This window comes from Lissotriton vulgaris, chromosome 11, assembly GCF_964263255.1.
Source record: "Lissotriton vulgaris chromosome 11, aLisVul1.2, whole genome shotgun sequence".
Lineage (NCBI taxonomy): Eukaryota > Metazoa > Chordata > Amphibia > Caudata > Salamandridae > Lissotriton > Lissotriton vulgaris.
The window spans coordinates 358,893,588-358,915,511 of NC_141699.1; the positions used below are offsets into that span (position 1 = coordinate 358,893,588).

Consider the following 21,924-nt stretch of genomic DNA (forward strand, 5'->3'; position numbering starts at 1 on the left):
CGACAACGCCTCCTGGTCCGTGAGATCTTCGAGTCAAGCGTCACCCACTCACCTAGTCGAGGTGGCTACCATCCGGTGCCCTCCTGGTGCCCACTGACTACTGGCTAGTAGTCTCGAACTTGGTCCCCTCTGCTTTCAGGTGTCATCTATCTTCAAGATCCAGGCTTGGATCCGACTGAACTTTCTTCACTGGTCACCGGCCAGCATCTTTTCTTCCGGCTCCTGGTCCGTCTACGAGGATTCCCGACGTCTTTTCAGACCTATGCAGCTGCAGTCCCTGGGCTAGGTAACTTCGGCATTTCGGTGCCCCAGCATAGCCTCACTATCCAAGGGTCAGAATCTACTTTCGTTTTCTCCCTACCAGGTCGGGTTCGCCCGAGAACACTAACTTTCTAATTCCTAGCTACCATAGACTTTTGTCCCGCATCTCGCGTGAGAGTGCACACACTGCACCCGAGTCCCCTAGGCCTCCTAGACATAATCTAACGATTCCCTAGTCAAGTCCTAGCGATTCCAAAAGCTATTAGTACTGTACTTACCTGCTAGGAATTTCGCATTCCACTTTCAGAGTATATGGTTTTCCGTGCCCCTCGGGCATTTGTATATACTGTGCTAACTTAAGTATTTTTGTAAGAGTTTTGGTTTGTGCTTAGTACCCTGTCCTCATAAAGAGTACAGGGCTGTTGTGATCTTTAAATAAATAACTGTTTATTTTCATAACACTTGTGTGGTGTCCTTTCACTTGGTATTCAAGGGGTATATGTGTGGTAAACAGCTGGCTTAACGCGCCCTCTCGAGTCTTTAGCCTTAGACTGCTCGTATCCACGCTACTAGGATAGCTGGTCTATAAGGTTGACTTACAACCAATCATCAATAAGGGTTGCTGGACTGATACATAGTGTTCACTAGAATAGTGAGCACTGCATATCAGGCCACCTTCTCACATTTTAAGTTCTATTTTTAAAGAAAAATGTAAATAGAGCAAAGTGCAATGCTGATGGATCTAGGTATCCTAAGAGTGGGAAAATGAACCAATGAATATCACTGTAGTGCCCCCTTGCATTCGAGCAGCAGCAATCCTATTCTTTTGCAAGGATGCTTCTTCCTCTCTGCTTCTCTTATTTTTCTTCATTAAAATATAAACAAGCAGCTCTGATGCATTTACAACTTGTTTCCATTACAAACTGGTTATTCTAAAAAGAAATAAAAAAACAAGGATGTGCAACACACATGGGAATATTCTAGTATGTGAACAACAGGAGGGAGAGACTGTAGTCCTTTTACTGAGCTAAAGAGTAAAATCTAATGACTAGTATTACTTGTAGAGAAGGGCACGCTGGAGTTTCAGTCGTGCATCCACACAGCCAGCCCACCAGCCCCATCATTCTGTTACTCTGTGCTCCAAGTGGACAGTTTATCTCCAGCAAATTGAACTATGAAACCGTAACAGATTTTTTTCTTAGATGTTGAATTTATTTTATTGAGCTGGGCACAGGACATAAAATCTGGCGGTCAGACTTGCCCTGCATCATATAAAAAGCTCAAAGCTGTAGAAGAGTCTGCATTTTTCCAAAACCAGCTTGGAATCCTTTCCTTTCTCCTACATTTATGTCCAGATTATCTGCCTTCAGAGAAACATGCTGGTTGGTGAAATGGTGCTCCAGAAATTAGGACGATGTGCAAGTGCCGAGTAGATGGGTCTCTGGCAGGCAGACAGACGCATGTTAGTGGAGAAACAAATAAAACCATCTTCGACTTAGCTGTGGTACTTCAAATGTCTTCAGTTCACAGCAATCAGCAATCAACAAGTTCTGCCACACGACAGGCAGCCTTAAATAAGGCCCCTGATCGGTATAGGGTTAGCTCCTATTCCTCGAGGGAGAATTCACCATTATGGTGTGCTCACTGCACCCATTTCCGTTTTTTTGTCTCCCTCAGTCTGAGTCGCTTTCACTCTCTGCTTCTTTCACATCCACGCTGAACTTGTACTCCTGGTCGCAGCCCATGTAGGCATCACTCATAAAGTACAGGGTATAGTTGTGTGTGCCAGTAGCAGGAGCCACAAAATCCAGTTTAACCTACAAGGTAACAAACAAAAAATATTATAGTATATAAGGTGGCACTTGAATCAAATTGTGTCCTTGAAGCATAAATGCACAAGTTACTACTTGTGTAACGATATATCTGTAGGAGACATTTGTTAGTGATAGATTCCTTACCTTAGAATATCCCCAGGCGTCAGACTAGATCGGGAAAGTTTTGCTTATCAGTACCCCTGCGCGTCAGTAGGTGGCGTCCTGGGCTCCGCGTCCGTCACTGGCGTCGTCAGCGCCCAGATGACATCACGGAGAGTACTTGGGCGCCACTCATGCGCGCTGACATCAGTTCTGTACACGACTTTCCGCGCCAGGAACGCAGAGCCATGCAAGATACTGACCATTGGTGCATAAAACTAGGGCCCTAAAAGGGATGACCTTAACCCTAGTAATCAGTTTGCAGAACGGGGAGGATGGGTGGGGCGGTAAGGAATTTATCACTACCTAAAGTCTATTACAGATATATAGTTACACAAGTAGTAACTTGTGCATCTGAAAGAGACACATTCGTGATAGATTTCTTACCTTCGAATACATACCCCAGCAATACCAACCTCGGAGGTGGGTCTGCGAACCAAATAACACCAGGAAGTCACGGAGAACAGAACGGCCATAGAAGCAGTCTTTCCGGACTTGGCTGTCAAGGCAGTAATGTTTGGTAAACGTGTGCAGCGAAGCCCACGAGCTGCCTGACAAATGTCCTGCAAGGGAACGCCGCGTCCCAAGGCAGTAAGTAGTGGCTGCAGTTGCCCTGGTCGAATGGGCACTCAGTCCCACAGGAGGCTCCTTCTTGGCCAAGGAGTAACATGCTTTGATGCACAGAACGACCCACTGGGAAATGGTCCCTTTGTGCACAGCCCGACCTTTTTTGGCGCCCTCGTAGCCAACAAAGAGCTGATCATCCACCCGGAACTGTTGTGTACGCTGCAGATTGAATGCGAGCGCACATTTTGGGTCCAAACGGTGGAGCCTCTCCCCTTCCCTTGAAGGATGCGGAGGCGGAAAGAAGATGGGCAAAGTGATAGTCTGCCAGATGTGGAAGGGCTTTACAACCTTTGGCAAGAAAAAAGGACGTGTCCTTAAAACTACCTTTTCCGGATGAACAGAAAGGAAAGGCGGTTTGGAAGAAAGAGCCTGGAGCTCACTCACTCTTCTGGCAGAGGTGATAGCCACCAGGAAAGCTGTCTTTAAAGTGAGGAGACGTAAGGGAAAGCTATCATTTTGCCCATCTTGTGGAGAAGTGTGGCTCAATGATTAGAGCGGCAGACCCTGATGCAGAGGTCTGGCCCGGGACCAGGGTTCAATTCCCCGCCTCGGCGGGTCTTGGGCTCAAATATTCCACGGACCTGATAATTCTCGCCTCGGTGCCTATTCCAATCATGGAGTCCCACTCTGCAACTCTGGGCAATAGCTTGCTTAATCTCCACAACGGCCCCCACAACGCTAAGGATGCCTGGCCTCCACCTTGGGGGAGTCCAGGAGTGAACGCCTCACAGGGAAAGCCAGGATGGGTTCCACAGCGGTATTCGTACAGGCACCTTGAGACCCTTGCGGGTGAGTAGTGCGCTATACAAGTATCAATTTACGTTTACGTTTATGAAGGGGCTCAAAGAGGGCGCACATCAGAAATGTCAAGACAAGATTTAAATCCCACTGAGGCATAACGAAAGGCACGGGCGGAAACATGTGCATAATGCCTGTCAGGAAACGGTTAACAACCAGGGACTTAAAGAGAGAAGCTCTGGACATCGCGTAAGAACCCAGTTGAACGCAACCAGGCGTGGCGCCGCAACGCCACCGTTGTAGAAATCGCCCTGCCCAACTGGTCTGCGGTGTCCAAACCACACCGAATGGCGAACTTAGCCGCAACCTTACATTCAGCAATCGCCTGAGAAAGGGCAGCCTGGACCTCCTCAGGACACTGAGGCAACACTTGAGCAACGATATCCCACACTGCGTGAGCGTGAGAGTAGCGGCCCAACAAGCAGGCGGTGTTCACCGACCGCAGCCCCAAGCTGGCCGAAGAGAACAACCGCTTACCAAACTGTTCTAGCTTCTTAAAGTCCTTATCCGGTGGAGACGTGGGAAAGGCACTCTGCGACGTCGAGGCCTGGATGACCAGACTCCCAGGCCTGGGATGGGTGGTAAGAAAGGCAGGGTCGTCAGGCACCAGGGGTAGCGTCTGGCGCGTTTATATCCACAAGTTCCCCCGTGGCCGGCCACGACCAAGTGCCCAAGAGGACTTCGGTAAGGGCGTCATTGAAGGGAAGCAACGGCTCCGTCTGGAGCACCTTGGTAAGGAAGTTGGTTTTGAGGGCCACGGTGGGGAGGTCGAGGTTGAGGGCCTCAGCAACCCGACGGAGCACCATCGTGCAGAAAGCGCCCTCCTCCATCGTAGATGGGGGAGAGGCAAACCCCGGGTCAGAAGAGACATCGAGGTCGCCGGCGTCCTCCAGGTCGTCCACCCAATCCTGCTCGGAGTCAACATGCCAGGCAAGAGGGTCCCCGGACCATTCCCAGTCCTCCTCCGCCTCAAGCACAGGAGGAGCCGGTTGGGGCGACAGAGCCGGAGCCGGGGATGGGACAAACGGCCTGCAGATCCCAGGCCGGAACAAAATGGTCCCGGAACCAGGGCAAGGGTGGAATGAACGGCACCTATTGCGGCACAGAGGGTAGCGCTGGGGCCAGAGCCGGCAACGCTGCACCTCGTGGCGCTGAGGACGGAGCCAACGGCGTAGGAACCCGTGGCACAGAGGCTGGATCCGCTGGTGGAGCCAACAGGATCTGGACACGAGACCGCAGGGCCCGAAGGCACGCCGGCGGGAGCCAGAGGCGTAAAAAGGCGGTCCATGGCAGCAAGAAACTCTTGCACCTGTTCGAGAGTCGCCGACGGACCCGGGTAGGGCGGGTAGACTGTGGGACTCCCAGGCTCCAGAGGAGCCGCAGGGGCGGAGGCCCTGTCCCCCTCGTCCGCATCGGAGGAGCGACGGGGGGACATCGGAGAGCAAACATGCTTCGACTTCTTTTTATGATGTCGCTTACCGGAGTCCGAGGAGCGACGACTATGGTCCCACAAGCGGTCCCAGGAACGACCCCTAGACCCGGAGTGGAAGGTGACGAATGTTGGACATCCAGCAACTTCCGGCGCCGTTCCCTCAAGGCCTTCAGGGCCATGGCTCAACAGTCTAGCAGTGCCGGAAGTAGTGATCAGTTTCCAGGCAGTAGTGATAAACATTGTGGGGTTCCACCACCGGCATACTACGGCGGTAGGCCCCGCAGGACTTAAATCCAGGCATCCCTAGGTGCACCAGGAGAAATAAGAGGTGAGACAAAAAAGACTCAAAAAGCAGTCAAAAAAATGACTAGGTATGTGCTCTATCCGGATCTGCGCTTGCTGGCGCGGAAAAAGAAAAATGACGTCAGCGGACGTGGGTGGCACCTAAGTACTCTCCGTGACGTCATCTCGGCGCTGACAATGCCAGTGACAAACGCGGAGCAGCAGGATGCCACCTACTGACGCGCAGGGGTACTGCTATGCAAAACTTTCCGGATCCAATCTGAGGCCTGGGGATGTTCTAAGGTAAGGAATCTATCACTAACGTGTCTCTTTCAGAGAAGATATGTAGGAGCAATTATATGACAAGCAAACCAGGCTTTTCATTCAACCCTTATTAAAAAAAAGACCATTCTTTAACTAACTAACATTCTTTAACTAGATTTCTTCTTCAAACTCCATCGTGGGTTCTGCCGATACTCACGGTCAGATCCCATTTTGTTCTCAAAATACCTACTCTGGTCGCGAGTAAACTCTGGAGGTACCATGGACGCTCATGATGTCTTTGTTCTGCAGTGGAAATCCCTTCTGTAGCTCATTCAAAGCATCAGTATCATTAAACCTGTGTCAGGGAATTCAGACCTCTCTTTCTGGTCATACCAGTTCTCCAAGCTACTATACCATGATTAATTGAGCACCATAAATATATGGGAATAGCAACACCTTTCACAAAGTGTTTATAAAAAGCAAGACTGAATAATTAAGATCTATATAACATTCATTTTTTCTTTTTTATAATTACCACCAGACTACTGTCCTGCTCAAAACTCACCTTTGCTTTCTGCTGCAGGGTAAGCCTTTTGATGGAAATCAGACTGTTGGATTTTGCATCTCCAATAACGACCCACCAGCCCTCCTCACGTTTCTGAAAGGAAAATATAAAAAGAATCCAAGAACTAAGTATCCAGTCTGCACATCTGATGACCACATGTCCCTCCTCCCTGCTTCTCTCCTCTCCGCTGAATAGCCCAAATCCCTATAGGCCTCTCTCCTCCCTCTCCGTACATCACCTATGATACATTTCTTGTTACTTTTACCCTAATCCTCAGTTTGCTGCTTCCACTCCATAGTCCTTCCTCTCCTAAGAACAATTGTTACTTACCTGTAAACGGTGGTTCTCCAGTATTGGTGTCTTTCATAGATTCACATGCTTGAATATTCCCCGTCGTCGAAGTGGGAGCCCCACGGTAAATAAAATAGCAATAATACCAATCATATATGCACATAAAAACATAATTACATACATTCTAAAATCATAAATACTTATAAGTACCAAGGTTAGCATTAACACATAGGAATACATGAAAAGAAAGGAAAATGCTACTTACCAGTATGCATCTGTTCTTGGCATGTAGAGCTGCAGTCGTACACATTTGCAATAGATCGCCACCTGGTGTTGGGCTTGGATGATTGCAGGTTGTTGTCTTCTTGGAAGAAGTCTTTGTAGTCACGAGATAGGAGACTCCTCCCTTGGACAATACTGCGCAGGGTCATCAACTCCATCCTCAGATTGTTTTTCACCATGATGGGAAATGATGGAGTTAGTAGAAGTAAAGAGAAAGAATGTCCATGCGTGTGCATCTAAGTAAGATGAGTACTGGAATGGATACAAGTCCCGGGGAGGCGGGAGGGCGTGTACAACTCTGCAGCTCTACATGCCAAGAACAGATGCATACTGTTAAGTAGCATTTTCCGTTCGTGGCATATGAGCTGCAGATTGTACACTTTTGCAACGATTGTGCAGCAGTGTCTCCCCTAGCGGTGGTCGCTTGTATCCGTTGCAGCATTTTGAAATAGTGTTCGAAGGACAGCTTGGCCTACTGCAGCTTGCTGCTTGGCTTGCACATCAACACAATAGTGTTTAGTGAAGGTGTGTATTGTAGACCATGTTGCTGCCTTGCATATGTCCTCTAGTGGTATATTTCCTAAGAAAGCCATAGAGGCGCCCAGTTTGCGAGTGGAGTGCGCTCTAGGAGGAGCCGTTAGTGTACGTTTAGCTTTTTGATAGCATATTTGTATACACTTTACAATCCATCTGGCAATTCCTCCCTTAGAGATGAGGTTGCCTTTGTGTGGGGGAGAGAAAGATAGAAATAGTTGTTTTGTCTTTCTGAAGGATTTAGTCCTGTCTGTGTAGTATAACAGAGCTCTTCTAACATCTAAGGCATGTAAAGCCCTTTCTGCAAGCGATCAGGAGAATGTGGCATGGCTGTTTCCGCATTTTCCACAACACTCGAGGAACCAGCGGAAAAGCGTAGGCGAATAGATTGCACCAGTCCATCAAAAGGGCATTCCCGCACGACCCTTGATGGGGAAGCCAGCTTGCATAAGACGGGAATTTCTAGTTCACAGGTCTCGCAAAAAGATCCATGTTCCGGGGACCCCATAGCCGTAAGATGAAGTCCAGAGTATGCTGATGCAACTCCCACTCGTGGGTCGAGAATGCGGTCCTGCTGAGGGCATCCGCTAGGATGTTGGAGATGCCTGGTAGGTGAACTGCTGTCAGGGTAATGTGGTGACGGAGTGCCCAGTCCCAGATGCTCTGTGCCAGCTGAGAGAGGAGTGGTGACTTGGTGCTGCCCTGTTTGTTCACATAGTGCATACTGGTGGTATTGTCGGTTTGAATGAGCACTGATTCTCCCTGAAGCAGAAGACGGAAAGACTTGAGCGCAAGGAAAATGGCCATTAGTTCCAGTCTGTTGATGCGCCAAGAACGTTGAGACAGGGTTCACTTGCCTTTATGGATAGCCCCTGAAGATGTGCGCCCCAACCTTCCAAGGAGGCATCCGTGGTAAGGACGAGCTCTGGAGCAATGGTCAGGAAAGAAGTACCGGCGGCGATGTGGGACAGTTGAGCCCACCAGTGGAGAGTGGACCTCATCCGAGCGGTCACCAGGACCAAATCGTTGAAAGAGCCGGTGACCTGACCCCACGGTTTGTCCAGTTTCTCCTGAATTGGGCGACTCTTGAGCCTGCAATTTGGGATCAGGGAGATGCAGGAGGACGCCATCCAGAGAAAAGATTTCAATACACGAACTGAAACGGACCCTTTTGAATGGAGGAGAGCCACTAGGCGTACAATCCGCAGCTGACGTTCGTGAGACACGCCTAGAAAAGTCCCGCAGGGAGCTGGATCGAACTGAGACTTCTCGGTGTTGGACAGACCGAGGGAGTGGAATAGATTCCGACAGAATCGAGTGTCCAGAGACGCCTGATGACGAGATTGCGACTTGATGAGACCAGGTAGGGAAAGATCTGAACGCCCTTCAAACGTAGATGTGCCACCACCGGGGCCAGGACTTTCGTGAAGACGCAAGGGGCGGAGCGAAGGCCCAAAGGCAGAAACCTTGAATTGAAAATCTCTGCGCCCTACCCGGAAGCACAAGTACTTCCGTTGTCTTGGAAGTATCGGCATGTGGAAATAGGCGTCCTGGAGATCGATGGTGGTTAGTCGCCTTTCGAGAGAAGGCGGAGAATATCCGCGAGTGTGAGCATGCGGAAGGATTGGCACTTCAGGTACTTGTTTAGGGACCTTAAGTCGAGGATCGGACGCCATTCGCCGGACTTCTTGAGGATTTGCAAAAAACGGGAATAGAATCCCATCCCCTTCTGAGACCTGGGAACCACTTCGATGGCACCTTTCTGAATCATGAGACAAATTTGTTGAAAGAGCTCCTTGAGGTGAGCCGGAGGTGGACCAGTTGGAGGAGTGTTTGGAGGGAACTTGACAAACTACAAAGCATGGCATTTTGACACAATGTCCTGCACCTAACGGTCCGAAGTGATTGAAGACCAATTGGAAAAGAAAATGGAGATTTGACCTTCAACTTTGAGCGGGGAAGGCAAGTCATTGCTTCTTAGAAGCAGAGCCTCTGTAGGAAGACTTTCCTCTGTACGACTTGGTAGACTGTTGCCGATAGGACTTTTGTGACTGGGAGGAATATCTCGGATTTCCTTTGACCGTAGGAGTGGTACTGGTTGGATCCGCCGCGAAAAGAAGAAGAGGAGGTGCCGCGTCCGCGTGCACCACGAAAAGGCTGCTTGCGAAATTGCAAAGTGCCTAGGGCACGATCCGTCTCGGTGTCCTTTTTGATGGTTTGAAGTGTGTCGTCCACATGCTGGCCAAAGAGCGATTCGCCGTCATAGGGCATGTTGAGGATTTTCGCCTGAACCTCCTAGCGAAAAGAGGTGGACCAAAGCCAGCCCATACGACGTAAAACAGCTGCCCCCGCAAGCTGACGAAAACCAGTGCACGAAATGTCCACAGAGCAGTCGATAATCTCTGATGACGCCCTCTCTCCCTCCTGAAGAAACTTGAGAGCTTCTGCTCTGGAGGGTTTAGGAATGAGGTCGATAAAAGAAGACATATCCGACCACATCTGGCGGTCGTAGCGACCCAGAATGGCCAGAGAATTCGCCGCCCTCACGGTGGTAGAAGCCATAGTGGAAAACTTTCGCCCAATGGCATCAAGACGACGTCCTTCACGGTCAGGAGGTGCGGTAATAAGAGAAGACGGATTCCTGGAACGGCGCTGTGCGTCCTGGGTGATCACTAAATCGGGTTTAGGCGGTGCTACCAGGCAAGCTGGAGAACCCTGGGGTGCCCTATATTTCTATTCCAAACAAGAAAGAAGTGCCGGAATAAAATTTGGCATCTGCATCAGTTTGACACCCTCATTCCAGATAAAGTCAATTATGGGCACTGCACAGACCTGTTTAAGAGGTTGACTCTTGAAATCATAAAGAAAACAATCCTCATCCTTCAGAACCATAGGGAGTTTAAAGCGCAGCGCCGCTCGTTCCATAAGATGGTGAAAACCAGCTATATCAACACAGGGGGATTGCCCTGGACCCGAAGGGGGCGGTGACTGTCTGGATCTGATAATATTTCCAAACCGCCATGGTCCCATCATCAACTACGCCGTCTTCACGATCTGGGAAAACGTCATCATCCTTATTAACAGTTGCCTGAATCCGAATAGATGGTGCAGATGGCTCTGGCAGTGCAGTAGAGGAAGGAGCCGCTGTAGTTACAGGCACCGTAGTCTGAGGAGATCCATAGTGAGACGGTGGAAATAGTCTATCATAGTCCTCCAACATGTACTGGAGATTAGAAATGAGGGAGAGCGGTATTTGAGCTGTAGGAACCGGAGTAGAAGATTCCTCCTCATGGAAGTAATGATCTTCCTGATCGTCCTCATAGTCCTGACATTTTATGACCAGCTCCGAAGGGCTTCGAGCTGCCCGAAATCTATCATCTTCCTCCTCATCCGAACCAGAGTCAGGCTCAGAACCTGTGGCAAAAGGAGATGAAAGCTGAGAGTGACGTGGAATCGGAAGTTGATCCAAAGACACATGTCGAAGTTGGAGCAGAGGGTTAACAGCAGGAGTCCCAGAACCCGATGATGAAATTGGCACCAGAGGCAATGATGCGAAGGTAGACGTCGACGACAGTAACTCCGTCGACGGGACAACCACCATCGACAAAGCCGTCGACGAAGCCGTCGACGACTATACCACCGCCGGCGACGAAGCCGCCGTCGACGAAACAGTTGTCAACGGAGCACCCGCCAACGAAGAGGCTCTCTACACCGAAGGTGTCGACGAAGAATCAAATTTGAAGCTGACAGACACCATCGTCAACACTGATGACGTCGGAGCAGCCGCCGTCGACAACCTGCTGGCACAAGTCGTCATCACTGTCGTCATCAGAGAGCTAGAGACGGCAGATCTCGTCGTCGGACAGAAAGTCGACGCTCCCGTTGACGATTTAGCACGTTTTTTAGTGGAAACATGCGTAGAAGGAGCCGTAGACGCCTGAGAGTCAGATCTCGAGGGCGCAGGCGTAGCAGGAAGAGGACGAGAGACAGCAGGAGCCTTCTGGAGTTCAAGCTTCCTCTTCTTTAGGAATGGAGATGGCAAGTCCTGCACACTGCTACGCTTGGAAGGGGCTCTAGACACACCTGACCACAGGGCTTTCTGAATCAGAAAGAGGTGAATCCTTATCCTTCAACCTCTGCAACCAAAGGAGGAGACGTCCTTCCATGTTTTTAAGGGTCTTGGTTGAGAAAGTCCTGCAAATTTTACATTTGCCTACCTCATGGCAGTAAATACACTTCTTGTGAGGGTCCTCTGAGAGGAGCACCAATTTCCCACAAGAAGCACAGGGTCAAAACAGGGACTTCTCACTTGAAGACATCCCAAAAATCTGTAGAAATCCACAAATAAATGGAAAAAACTGAGCAGAGCTCAGGAAGAGTCCCTTCACACGACGTGCGGTAGAAAATCTGAGGGCCTGAGCCTCTGAGGAGAAGGTTCTAGAGGGGTGCTTGCGCCTGATTGGCTGTAGTTCGGACTAGCATAATGACATGAATATGCTATGAAAGTGCTTTTTCTTTTAATGTATTCTTATGTGTGAATGCTAACCTTGGTAGTTATAAGTATTTATGGTTTTAGAATGTATGTAATTATGTTTTTATATACATATATGATTGGTTTTATTGCCATTTTATTTACCAAGGTGCTCCCACTTCGACAACGGGGAATATTCAAGCATGTGAATCTATGAAAGACACCCCAATACTGGACAAATGCCCTTTCTCCACTGCTCTGCTCAACATCCATGTGCTTCTGCATGCCATTCTGTACATATCACACCCTCTTCCGTCTACATGCCCCAAGCTACCCCACAGGCACTCCATCTTTTCAACCTAAAGCCCTTTTAGATGATGCCCCACCCCTTTCTTGTTTTCCTAGAATATCTGCTCTCTGTTCACATCTTGTTGGCCTTCACCTAAGTTGTCTTATCACTGACCTACATACACCAAAGAATATTTTAAGTCTATGATAATGCAACTTCTGGGGACTTACCTGAGGGAAGAGTGGAGCAATCACAGGCCCTGTGACTTCTTCCTCTCGCTCCAATTGAACCAGCACAACCACCGGCCCTCCACTAAGACAGAAGAGACAAAAGATTTAGGTATCAGCAGAACCCCCAGCCCACCAAATATCAGAGACAAAATTGTTTGGGAAAAGACAGAAAAATCAAGTTTAAGTTATCCCCCCCCCCCGCCCCCATCTGACTCCCTCTCTCTAGTAATTATACCTGCAAATGGATTCCTTTTCTGCCACTTCATAGGAGAGCTCGATATTGGGGTAGCGGTTACAGAACCTGGCCACATCTGCAATTTGGGCATCTGAGAGTTGTAGCAGTTCATTGCGGTCGTCATCCTCCATCTCCATGATATCAAACACACTTTCCACCCCCTGCATGGGAATGAGGGACAGAAGTCATTACAGGATGGATAAACGAACATACACAAGCGACAACCAAGGGATGGGTGTTATGGGTGTTAAAGGTCATCAGGAGATTGTGCCTATTTGTGTTCCCCTTTTGTCTCCAACAGAAAAAGAGGAACAAAGGGACAGGCAGATGGACCGGAGACGCACTAAAGAACAGACATGAAGGTATAGATTAATGTGAGCACACTAAGGGACAGAGGAAGATGGGACAATAGGACAGACTGCCAAAAGAAAGAAACAAGGCATGAACAGACAAAAGAGAATGCAGAATGACAAAATATTGAACGTAGAGAGACAGAAAAGGGGAAAGGAGAGTCAAGAGATTAATGAGCAGAAGAGAGAACTAAGGAGGGAAACCAAAGGGCCTGTCGGTATGAAATAATTGGTTTGACAGGCACTAGCACTCTTAGACCTTACCAAAGACCAAGTGCTCTCTCTTACCCTCTCAGTGCAACGTTTGATGTGCTCCCCTGTGAAGTATGGCAGCTGTTTGAGGTAGGAATCCTTTGACCACATTGCCTGAGTCACCATTTGTGCCAGTTCCATAGCAGCCAGAGCTGGACTTAGCCAGCCATTGCTGGAGAGTACATCTACGCATGCCTGAATGAGCCGGATCGCCTGGAGAGAGAGAGAGAGAGAGATGGGGCAGATGGAAGGTGAAACTCATTGCAGGTATGCAAGAATGAAATACAAATAACACTTTGAGCTCAAGCGAATGTCAGATTCTTAAACTAAAGACTCCTGTGCCTTTAAGTAGTGTTCACATACCTTGCCAAGAATTTCCTCAGTGTCAGACTGCAACTCTGCGCTCAGCTGCATGCGGGACAGGTGAGATTGAAGTAGGAGGTTTGTCTTCACATGAGGGTCATTAAACCTGGGATTGTTCAATTTGTGAGGCACTTTCTGGGCCAACTGGAAAGATATACAAAGGGGCAATGAATGTACAAGAATGAAAGTGAACGTAACAGCACAGATCATTTATTCACTGTACAAGAGAGCATTGCATAGATGTAAAAAGTAAGAAATTGACCGGCTCATTAAGTCACAAAAGGTCCATCATTCTAACTCCCATATCAGGAAATATTCCACAAACTGGTATTCTGTGAGATAATGAATGAGACTGATCTGATAGATTCTGACTTGAGAACATTAACGCTGCAGGACTGCACTTCATGAGACCAGAACAAGATAGCTTAGAAAACAAGAGTCCACAAGTGCACCTAATAACATAAATTGAGGAAATACATTGCTCCTGTACTCAAGTCTAGTCTATGCACCACAAATCCAATAGGCAGAAGTTTACAGGGAAGCCAATTTCTGGAAGCCACATATATTAAGCCTTACACTAGACTGTGATTAGACAGGAAACAAGTACAAATCCTTGAGAAATTAGAGTGATAAACTCACCTACAATAAGATGCACAATCTGCTCAGGAAAATAAGGAGCAATATATAGTATATAAGAAATGCTTGTTTTACCAGCTTGGTCATGTGCAAGCCAGGAAATATCGACAATGCATGGAACTTAGGAAAGGGAGCATATGCATATTCATTCACAAAAAACAAATAACATGTCATTCACACCTCAGCCTACTTCTGTAGCAGGTGTCAAAATTTTGGAAAACTAAATTGAAGGGCTTGAAAAACTCTGTAAATGGGTGCCAATATCAGAGGCTCTTGTGAAATATATTCAGTCAATATAACTTAGTGTTGTTAACCTAACACACTGTTCCCCATCCTTTATCCACCAGATGCATACAGGAAATGCCAGGCAAAGAAAAAAAAATTAGAGTAAGTAGGATACTCTGGTAAAAATGAAGTTTGCCCTCAGCAGAACATATTTATTGTAAATTATTTCAGTTTCCTACATTCCCAGCTGAGCAGCCATTACACCATTTCAAGGAGTAAAAAATAAATGTGTTTAATAAAGACTCCAGTGCTACATAAAATTTTCATGTAGAGCTAAATGTCCATTCGTTTTCTTTTGAGTCTTACTCTTGAACGATTTAAGACCAAAATGAATCGGATTATGATCCAGATAGGATTTGAGAGTTTTCCAGCACAGCCCCTTTAGCAGATTCAGAGGCCCAATGGACAGTCCTCAAATGTTTTCCACATGTACATAGGGATTTGTCTGGCAAAGACTTCCTGAAACTATTAACATCTTTAACTTTTTATAGACCCCCCCCCCCCCAAAAAAAAACCTGCAGCTACTAGTAGTTAAATTACAATTCTCTCCTCTCACTCTGCCTCTCAAATCCTCACTACACCCCTCCACCACCCAATCTAAACCTCTTGCATCTACCTCTCCTGAAAATAAAATCTAAAACAGCACTTCCTCAACTCAAATCTATGTTTCAGCAACCCTGTTACTATCGTACTGCCTGAAAGTGCCTCTTTTGACATAGATAGCTCACACTTTTTGTGGGTATTTGATGTAGTTTCGATTGTAGTGCAGAGGGCCTCTGCCAACCAGGTCCCTTGTACCAGTGCTTCTTCCTTAAAAACTATTCCACAATTGGCCCGTCAGGTCCCCTACAAGTCCCTAGTAAATAGTACATGGGTACCTAGGGCCCCCTCACCTAAGCCATGCCGACTGCCACTGCTGCATGCATGGCCTGGTGCAGACAAAACTACAAAGTCGACATGGGATACTGCCTGTGTTCCATGGCAACTAGCACTGCCTAAAATATAGGTAAATCACCCTTCCAGCACTAGACTGTAGGAGAGTAGGGTCTGCAATCCTATGATCACCCAGATTTTTTGCTTTTGTTTCACTGGTTTACGACTTTCTCGGGATGGGGGCCTGCCAATCAGACCCACAGCCTAGCTGTTCTCTCACTAAATTGTCATGTGTACCTTAGGTGCATTATCCAATTGGTACTGGGCCACCTTATCAGACCCTGTAACTCAGGGCATAGGTGTACCCAGGGCCTACCAGGGGCTGAAGCATGTATTATGCCACCCCTGGATGGCCATCTAAATCTGACACAACTGGCTGCACGACAGCTGGGGCAAGGTGGTGTAATCACCCCTTGCTTTAGATATAGTATACCTATATCTAACCCTAAAATGGACACACAGATTCCTATCAGTCACCCTTCCAGCACTATACCACAGGGGCGGGTATAGATATGCCCCTACAATATTTAAGGCCATTCTTCAATATTGTTAAGTGCCAGGGAAGCCATGGAAAGTACATGCGCTGGAAACTCGACAACTCCAGGTTCGAGGCATGTGGGCTGCTGAATTCATATCTGTGCACAGATCGCCGCCTAATGTAGGGTCCGGATGATTGCACATTGTTGTCCTGGAAGAGTCTTCGAAGTATCACGAGATAGGTGGCTCCTCCCCTGGACTACAGTGCGCATGGGCAACCTCTCCATCTTCAGATTGTTTTTTTCCGCCATTGGGTTCGGATGTACTTTCTTGAGTCAAGTTCGGAATCGAGATAAATTCTTTTCGCAAGGCCAAAAGGCCTTCGGGGCGTCGGTATTGACTCTCGTTCGGTGCCTAGTACTTGATCCAGTTCTTCGAACAGGACGTCGAAGGCCGTATGCCTTTTTCGACACCGAAGGCCCCAACAACGATCGACGAAGGAACGGAGCCCGTTCAAGAGATGCCCTGTCTGCAACTCCAAATACCCTCACATTGATGTGCACCCAGTGTGCAATAAATGCCTATCTCCGGACCACGACGAGGCAAGCTGCATGGCCTGTTCCAAGTTCCAGTCAAAGAAGACGCTTCGGCTTCAACGCGCCGCACGACAGTCGGCACAGAAAATGGCGCCCGACGCCGAAGAACATCTTCGAGGCCGATGACGATGAGGGCGTCGATGAAGAGGATCAGGACCAGCAGTCGGACCCTGCGTCGCAGCACGACTAACTACGATGTGGACGAGGAAGAAGACTACGTCCATGAGGAAGACGTTGTCGAGGTAGGAGACGACGCAGAGGCCATCGGAGCCGTCGGTGACGACTCAAGCGATGAGCAAGGCCCACCTGCAGTCGCGGGCCCAATACTGACACTGTACTCTCTACGGCTCAGGTCGAGGCATCGCCGGAAGGCCTTAGCCAAGATCTTAATCCACATTCTATAGCCCCACGTCAAGGCCCGGCTAAGAATACTTCTAAGGAGCCATCGGTCGATCAACCAATTTCAGTGGCGAAATCGAAACCGACAGATGCAAAATCGAAACCGACACTGCTAAAGACAGTACTCGGATCGACGGCCTCGGATTCGCCGGCTCCGATCAAACCTAAGAGTGTCATCGACCCTTCTGGGTCACACGTGGGCGTCGGCCCGAAGAGCGGGGCGCCGAAGCCTGTCTCTACAGTCAAGCACGTCGCATTGACGCCGTCGACGTCCAAACATGGCAACGCTGGCAAAGGACTCAAGGCTAAAAAGACTATCGATCCGAAGCTTACAGCCTCCAAGCCAATATTAAGCAAGGCCTTCGAGTCGAAGAGCAAATCCGACCCGAAAGAGCATGTCGCGTCGAAGCAGAAGAGCGTGCCTGCTACGCACCGAGAGCTCGAGTCGACGCAAGGTCGCAAGCAAGCTAGTGATCAGACGAAGTCGGTCGGATTGAAGACGGCGCCACCCTCGAAGAAGGTCGGTTTGTCTCCAATGCTTACGGCACCAATTAAATACGGACTGCCCCCGACCGCTCGACCCAAAGCGTTCGAGCCACAGAAGAGCACCGACACATCCAAAAAGGTGTCGATAGTCTCGAGGACTCAGTCCGTTGAAGAGGATGTGGTGTTCCAAGTGCCCTCCTATGACAATCAGTCAAAGCTGTTCATCGACTCGGATTCTGGCAAACTGACCATTTACAAACGGAAGATTGTTCCAGAAAATCCTTTGTAGTCTCAAAAGGAAAAGGGATTCTGCCACCTCACCTGTTCTTTTTGAACCTGTGGAATCCTATGGACAAGACTATGCCTATTCTCCCACACGGTCCAATGAAGATGTGGGGGAGGGATACAATGAGGATGAATTCACTTATCCTGCTGACACAGATCAGGAGGAACCTCAACCCTGGACTGACCCCGTTGACCCTGGTGAGCCACACACCACGCCTGACACTCAGTCCTATACCGTCAAGACCTTGCCTACTGAAGATACTGCTGCGTTTAACGCATTGATTGAAAGGGCAGCCAATAACCATGACGTTCAAATGCACGCTGACCCAGTGGAGGAAGACTTTTTGTTTGATACTTTCTCAACTTCGAAAAGATCAGTAAAGACATTGCCTATGCTAAAGGATGTCCTTAAACACGCTACTGACATTTTCAAGGAGACCACAAGGGCAAGGTTGTAAATCCAAGGATTGAAAGGAAATACCGGCCTGCGCCTGTGGACCCTACGTACATCACGGCCCAGCTCCCATTGGACTCCCTAGTGGTGGCTAATGCTCACAAGAGAGCGAACTCTTAAACAAGAGGTGATGCTCCTCCTCCGGACAAAGAATCCAAAATCTTAGAAGCTTCTGGCAAACGAGTAGCTGCTCAAGCGGCTAATATTTGGAGGATCTCAAATACACAGGCCCTATTAGCCAGATATGATAGGGCTCACTACGACACGTTAGTGCAGCTACTACAACACCTCCCTGATGCTTATAAGGAGGGAGCAGAAATGCTGATACAGGAGGGAAAGTTGATTTCCAATGCATCCATCAAGTGTGCGCTCGATGCAGCAGACACAGCAGCTAGGGCCATCAACACGAGTGTAGTGCTAAGACGGCATTCCTGGCTCCGCATCTCTGGTTTTAAGCCAGAGATCCAAACAACTTTACTCAATCAGCCGGTTAACCCTGACTTTCTCTTTGGTCCCGATGTAGACACGACCCTTGAAAAGATTAAAAAAGACACTGAGACAGCCAAATCCATGGGGGCTCTGCAGTCACAACAGTTCAGGGGAGGTTCCTTTTGTCGCTCCGGTAACAGGGGAGCCTCTAGAGGTCAAGCATCACAGCAAGCCCAATACAACAAAGGGAGCACGCAGGCCACCTATAACAAGAACAATAGGGGTGGATATCGTGGGAACAGCACCAAAGGCAGAAGACGTGGAAATAATAATACCAGATCCTCCGCCACCAATAAACAGTGACGCATTGTCACTGCCCCCAGACCATAAAACACGACTTCAGCAGTTCCTGCCAGTCTGGAAAGGCATTACCACAGACAGGTGGGTGAGACAACTTATCCAATACGGCTATTGTCTGGAACTAACCTCCACTCCACCCAACATACCCCCAAGGCACCGTCCTATGTCCGCAGAGCACATGCACTTATTGCAGCAAGAAGTAATCTGCATGCTGCAAAAAGGGGCCATAGAACTTGTGTCTTTAGAACAGCAAGTTACTTCTTAATCTTAAAGAAGGACGGGTCTCTCCGGCCCATTCAAGACCTCAGACCCCTGAACCAGTACATCTTGTCAGAACATTTTCACATGCTGACTTTACAGCAAGTTCTACCATTGCTCAGTCAGGGGGACTTCCTAGCAACCCTAGACCTAAAGGACGCATATTTCCACATCCCCATTCACCCAGGACACAGGAAATATCTCAGGTTCACCATAAACAACCAGCATTACCAGTTCAAGGTCCTGCCTTCGGGGTCACTACTGCCCCCAGGGTGTTCACCAAGTGCTTAGCGACAGTGGATTCGCACCTTCGGAGACAACACATCCATGTCTATCCTTATCTGGACGACTGGCTTGTCCAAGCAAAGTCAGCCCAGCAGTGTGCCAGCCACATATCCCGCACAATTCACCTCCTACACAGTCTAGGATTTTCACTAAATTACCCAAAATCACAACTTCAACCCGCACTTGTGTAACAGTACCTAGGTGCTACAATAAACACTCTGACAGCAATAGCGCAGCCAAACTCTGCCAGAGTCAACAGCATGCAATTGCTGATTCAGAAATTCAGGCCCCAACACTCACTCCCAGCGCAGGTATTTATGCAGCTGATAAGTATGATGGCCTCCTGCATCTTCATAGTCCCGCACGCGAGGCTACACATGCGTCCCCTTCAAGAGTGCTTAGCACGACAGTGGAACCAGGCTCATGGACATCTAAAAGACCTAGTGTTGGTGACCGGTCGTGCATACAACTCTCTGCATTGGTGGAACACACAAAACCTTTGCAGGGGACGACCGTTCCAAGAGCCTGTCCCACAAATAGTGCTGACAACGGATGCATCTCTCCAGGGCTGGGGAGCGCATGTCCTCCATTATACCGTGCAGGACTATGGACGACGCAGCAGCAAAAGATGCATATCAACCTGTTGGAGCTGATGGCAATCTTCATGGCAATGAAGGCATTCAAATTGCATTTGTGCAACAAAGTCGTGCTGATCCGGACGGACATGACTGCCATGTATTACACCCAGAAGCAGGGAGGCACACACTCTTCACAATTGTCTCATCTAGCCCAGAGTATGTGGAAGTTGGCCATTCAGAGAAACATGTTCCTCATGGCGGAACATCTCCCAGGCAAGGACAATCAGATGGCGGACCTGCTCACCAGGCACAACCATCAGATGCACGAGTGGGAGATACACCCCTCGGTGCTCCAACCATATTTCCAGCAGTGGGGTCATCCAGAAATAGACCTTTTCGCCACAAAGTAAAACGCAAAATGCTAAACCTTTGCCGCCAGGTTCCCACACCCGCAGTCTCAGGGCAAAGCGATATGGATGAACTGGTCAGGCAGATTTGCGTACGCTTTTCCTCCAGCACCGCTCATCCCGCTCGTGGCACGCAAACTGCGACAACACTCCATGACGCTCATCCTGGTTGCTCCAACGTGGGCAGCACAGGCGTGGTACACCACGTTCCTAGAACTTTCAGTGGTGCCTCACAAACGACTGCACCTCACTCCCAGTCTCCTCACTCAGAGCCATGGAGACATTCAGCACCCAGATCCACAACAGTTGAGCCTTGCAATATGGCTCCTGAGGTCATAGAGTTTTGCTACCTCAACTTGCCCCCTGACTGTATGACCATCATCAAAGAGGCAAGAAGACCTACGACCAGGGCATGCTATGCGGCCAAATGGAAGCAATTTGTCATTTACTGTTCCAATAATGACATAAATCCGCTGGATGCGTCCACGCATAACATTATCTGTTATTTGTTGCATCTATACAGATGCAATCTGGCATATAGTTCCATCAGGATACATTTGGCTGCAATCGCGGCTTATCTTCAAAACAGACAGCATCTTTCTCTTTTCAGGGTGCCAGCCATTAAAGCTTTTATGGAGGGACTCAAAAGAGTGATTCCTCCCAGACACCCTCCTTCACCTGTCTGGAATCTGAACGTAGTTCTCACCAGATTAATGGGACCACCCTTTGAACCTCTTCACGTTTGTGAGATACAGTTTCAGACATGGAAAGTGGCTCTTCTAGTAGCAATCACATCGCTGAGAAGAGTTAGTGAGCTTCAAGCACTAACTATTCAAGAGCCTTTCATACAGATTCATGCTAATAGGGTAGTGCTGCGTACCAACCCTAAATTCATGCCTAAGGTGGTGTCGCAGTTACACATTAACCAAACCATAGAACTGCCCGTTTTCTTCCCAAATCCAGATTCAGTGGCAGAACGAGCACTGCACACTTTAGATGTTAAAAGAGCTCTCCTGTATTACATTGACAAGACAAAGGATTTCAGGAAAACTAAGCAACTGTTTGTTGCCTTCTCTCCACAACACATAGGCAATCAGGTATAGCCAGATGGATTGTTAAGTGCATACAGATATGTTATCAAAAGGCTAAACGCAGGTTAACAGTTCCCCCACGAGAGCATTCCACGCGTAAGTTAGGGGCATCCATGGCTTTCCTGGGTAACATTCCTCTAGAGGATATATGTAGAGCAGCCACATGGACCACCATACATACATTTACCAAACACTACTGCATAGATGTACACTCCAAACAGCAAGCTGCTGTAGGACAGGCTGTTCTCAAAACTCTTTTTCAAACTGCTGCAGCTGGCACGGGCAACCACCGCTAAGGAAGTAACTGCTATTTATTCTATGCACAGATATGAATTCAGCAGCCCACATGCCTCGAACGGAATATGCTACTTACCAGTATGCATCTGTTCTTGGCATGTAGGGCTGCTGACATTCATATCGCCCGCCTTCCTCCCCGGTGCCTGTCGCAGCTGCAGCACTCAGAATC

General features: G+C 48.5%; 1 protein-coding gene across 1 annotated transcript in view; it reads right to left on the reverse strand.

The window, feature by feature from the left end:
• Positions 1–1,451: 1,451 nt before the first annotated feature.
• The window catches only part of SNRNP200 (small nuclear ribonucleoprotein U5 subunit 200), a 442,987-nt gene continuing 422,514 nt past the window's right edge, over positions 1,452–21,924 (reverse strand). The window contains exons 40-45 of the mRNA XM_086943332.1: positions 13,500–13,643; positions 13,173–13,349; positions 12,535–12,695; positions 12,300–12,381; positions 6,203–6,295; positions 1,452–2,078 (exon numbers count right to left, since the gene is read on the reverse strand). Of these exons, the coding sequence (XP_086799458.1) occupies positions 1,935–2,078; positions 6,203–6,295; positions 12,300–12,381; positions 12,535–12,695; positions 13,173–13,349; positions 13,500–13,643 (801 nt within the window). The 3' untranslated portion in view covers positions 1,452–1,934. The remainder of the gene's footprint in view (positions 2,079–6,202; positions 6,296–12,299; positions 12,382–12,534; positions 12,696–13,172; positions 13,350–13,499; positions 13,644–21,924) is intronic.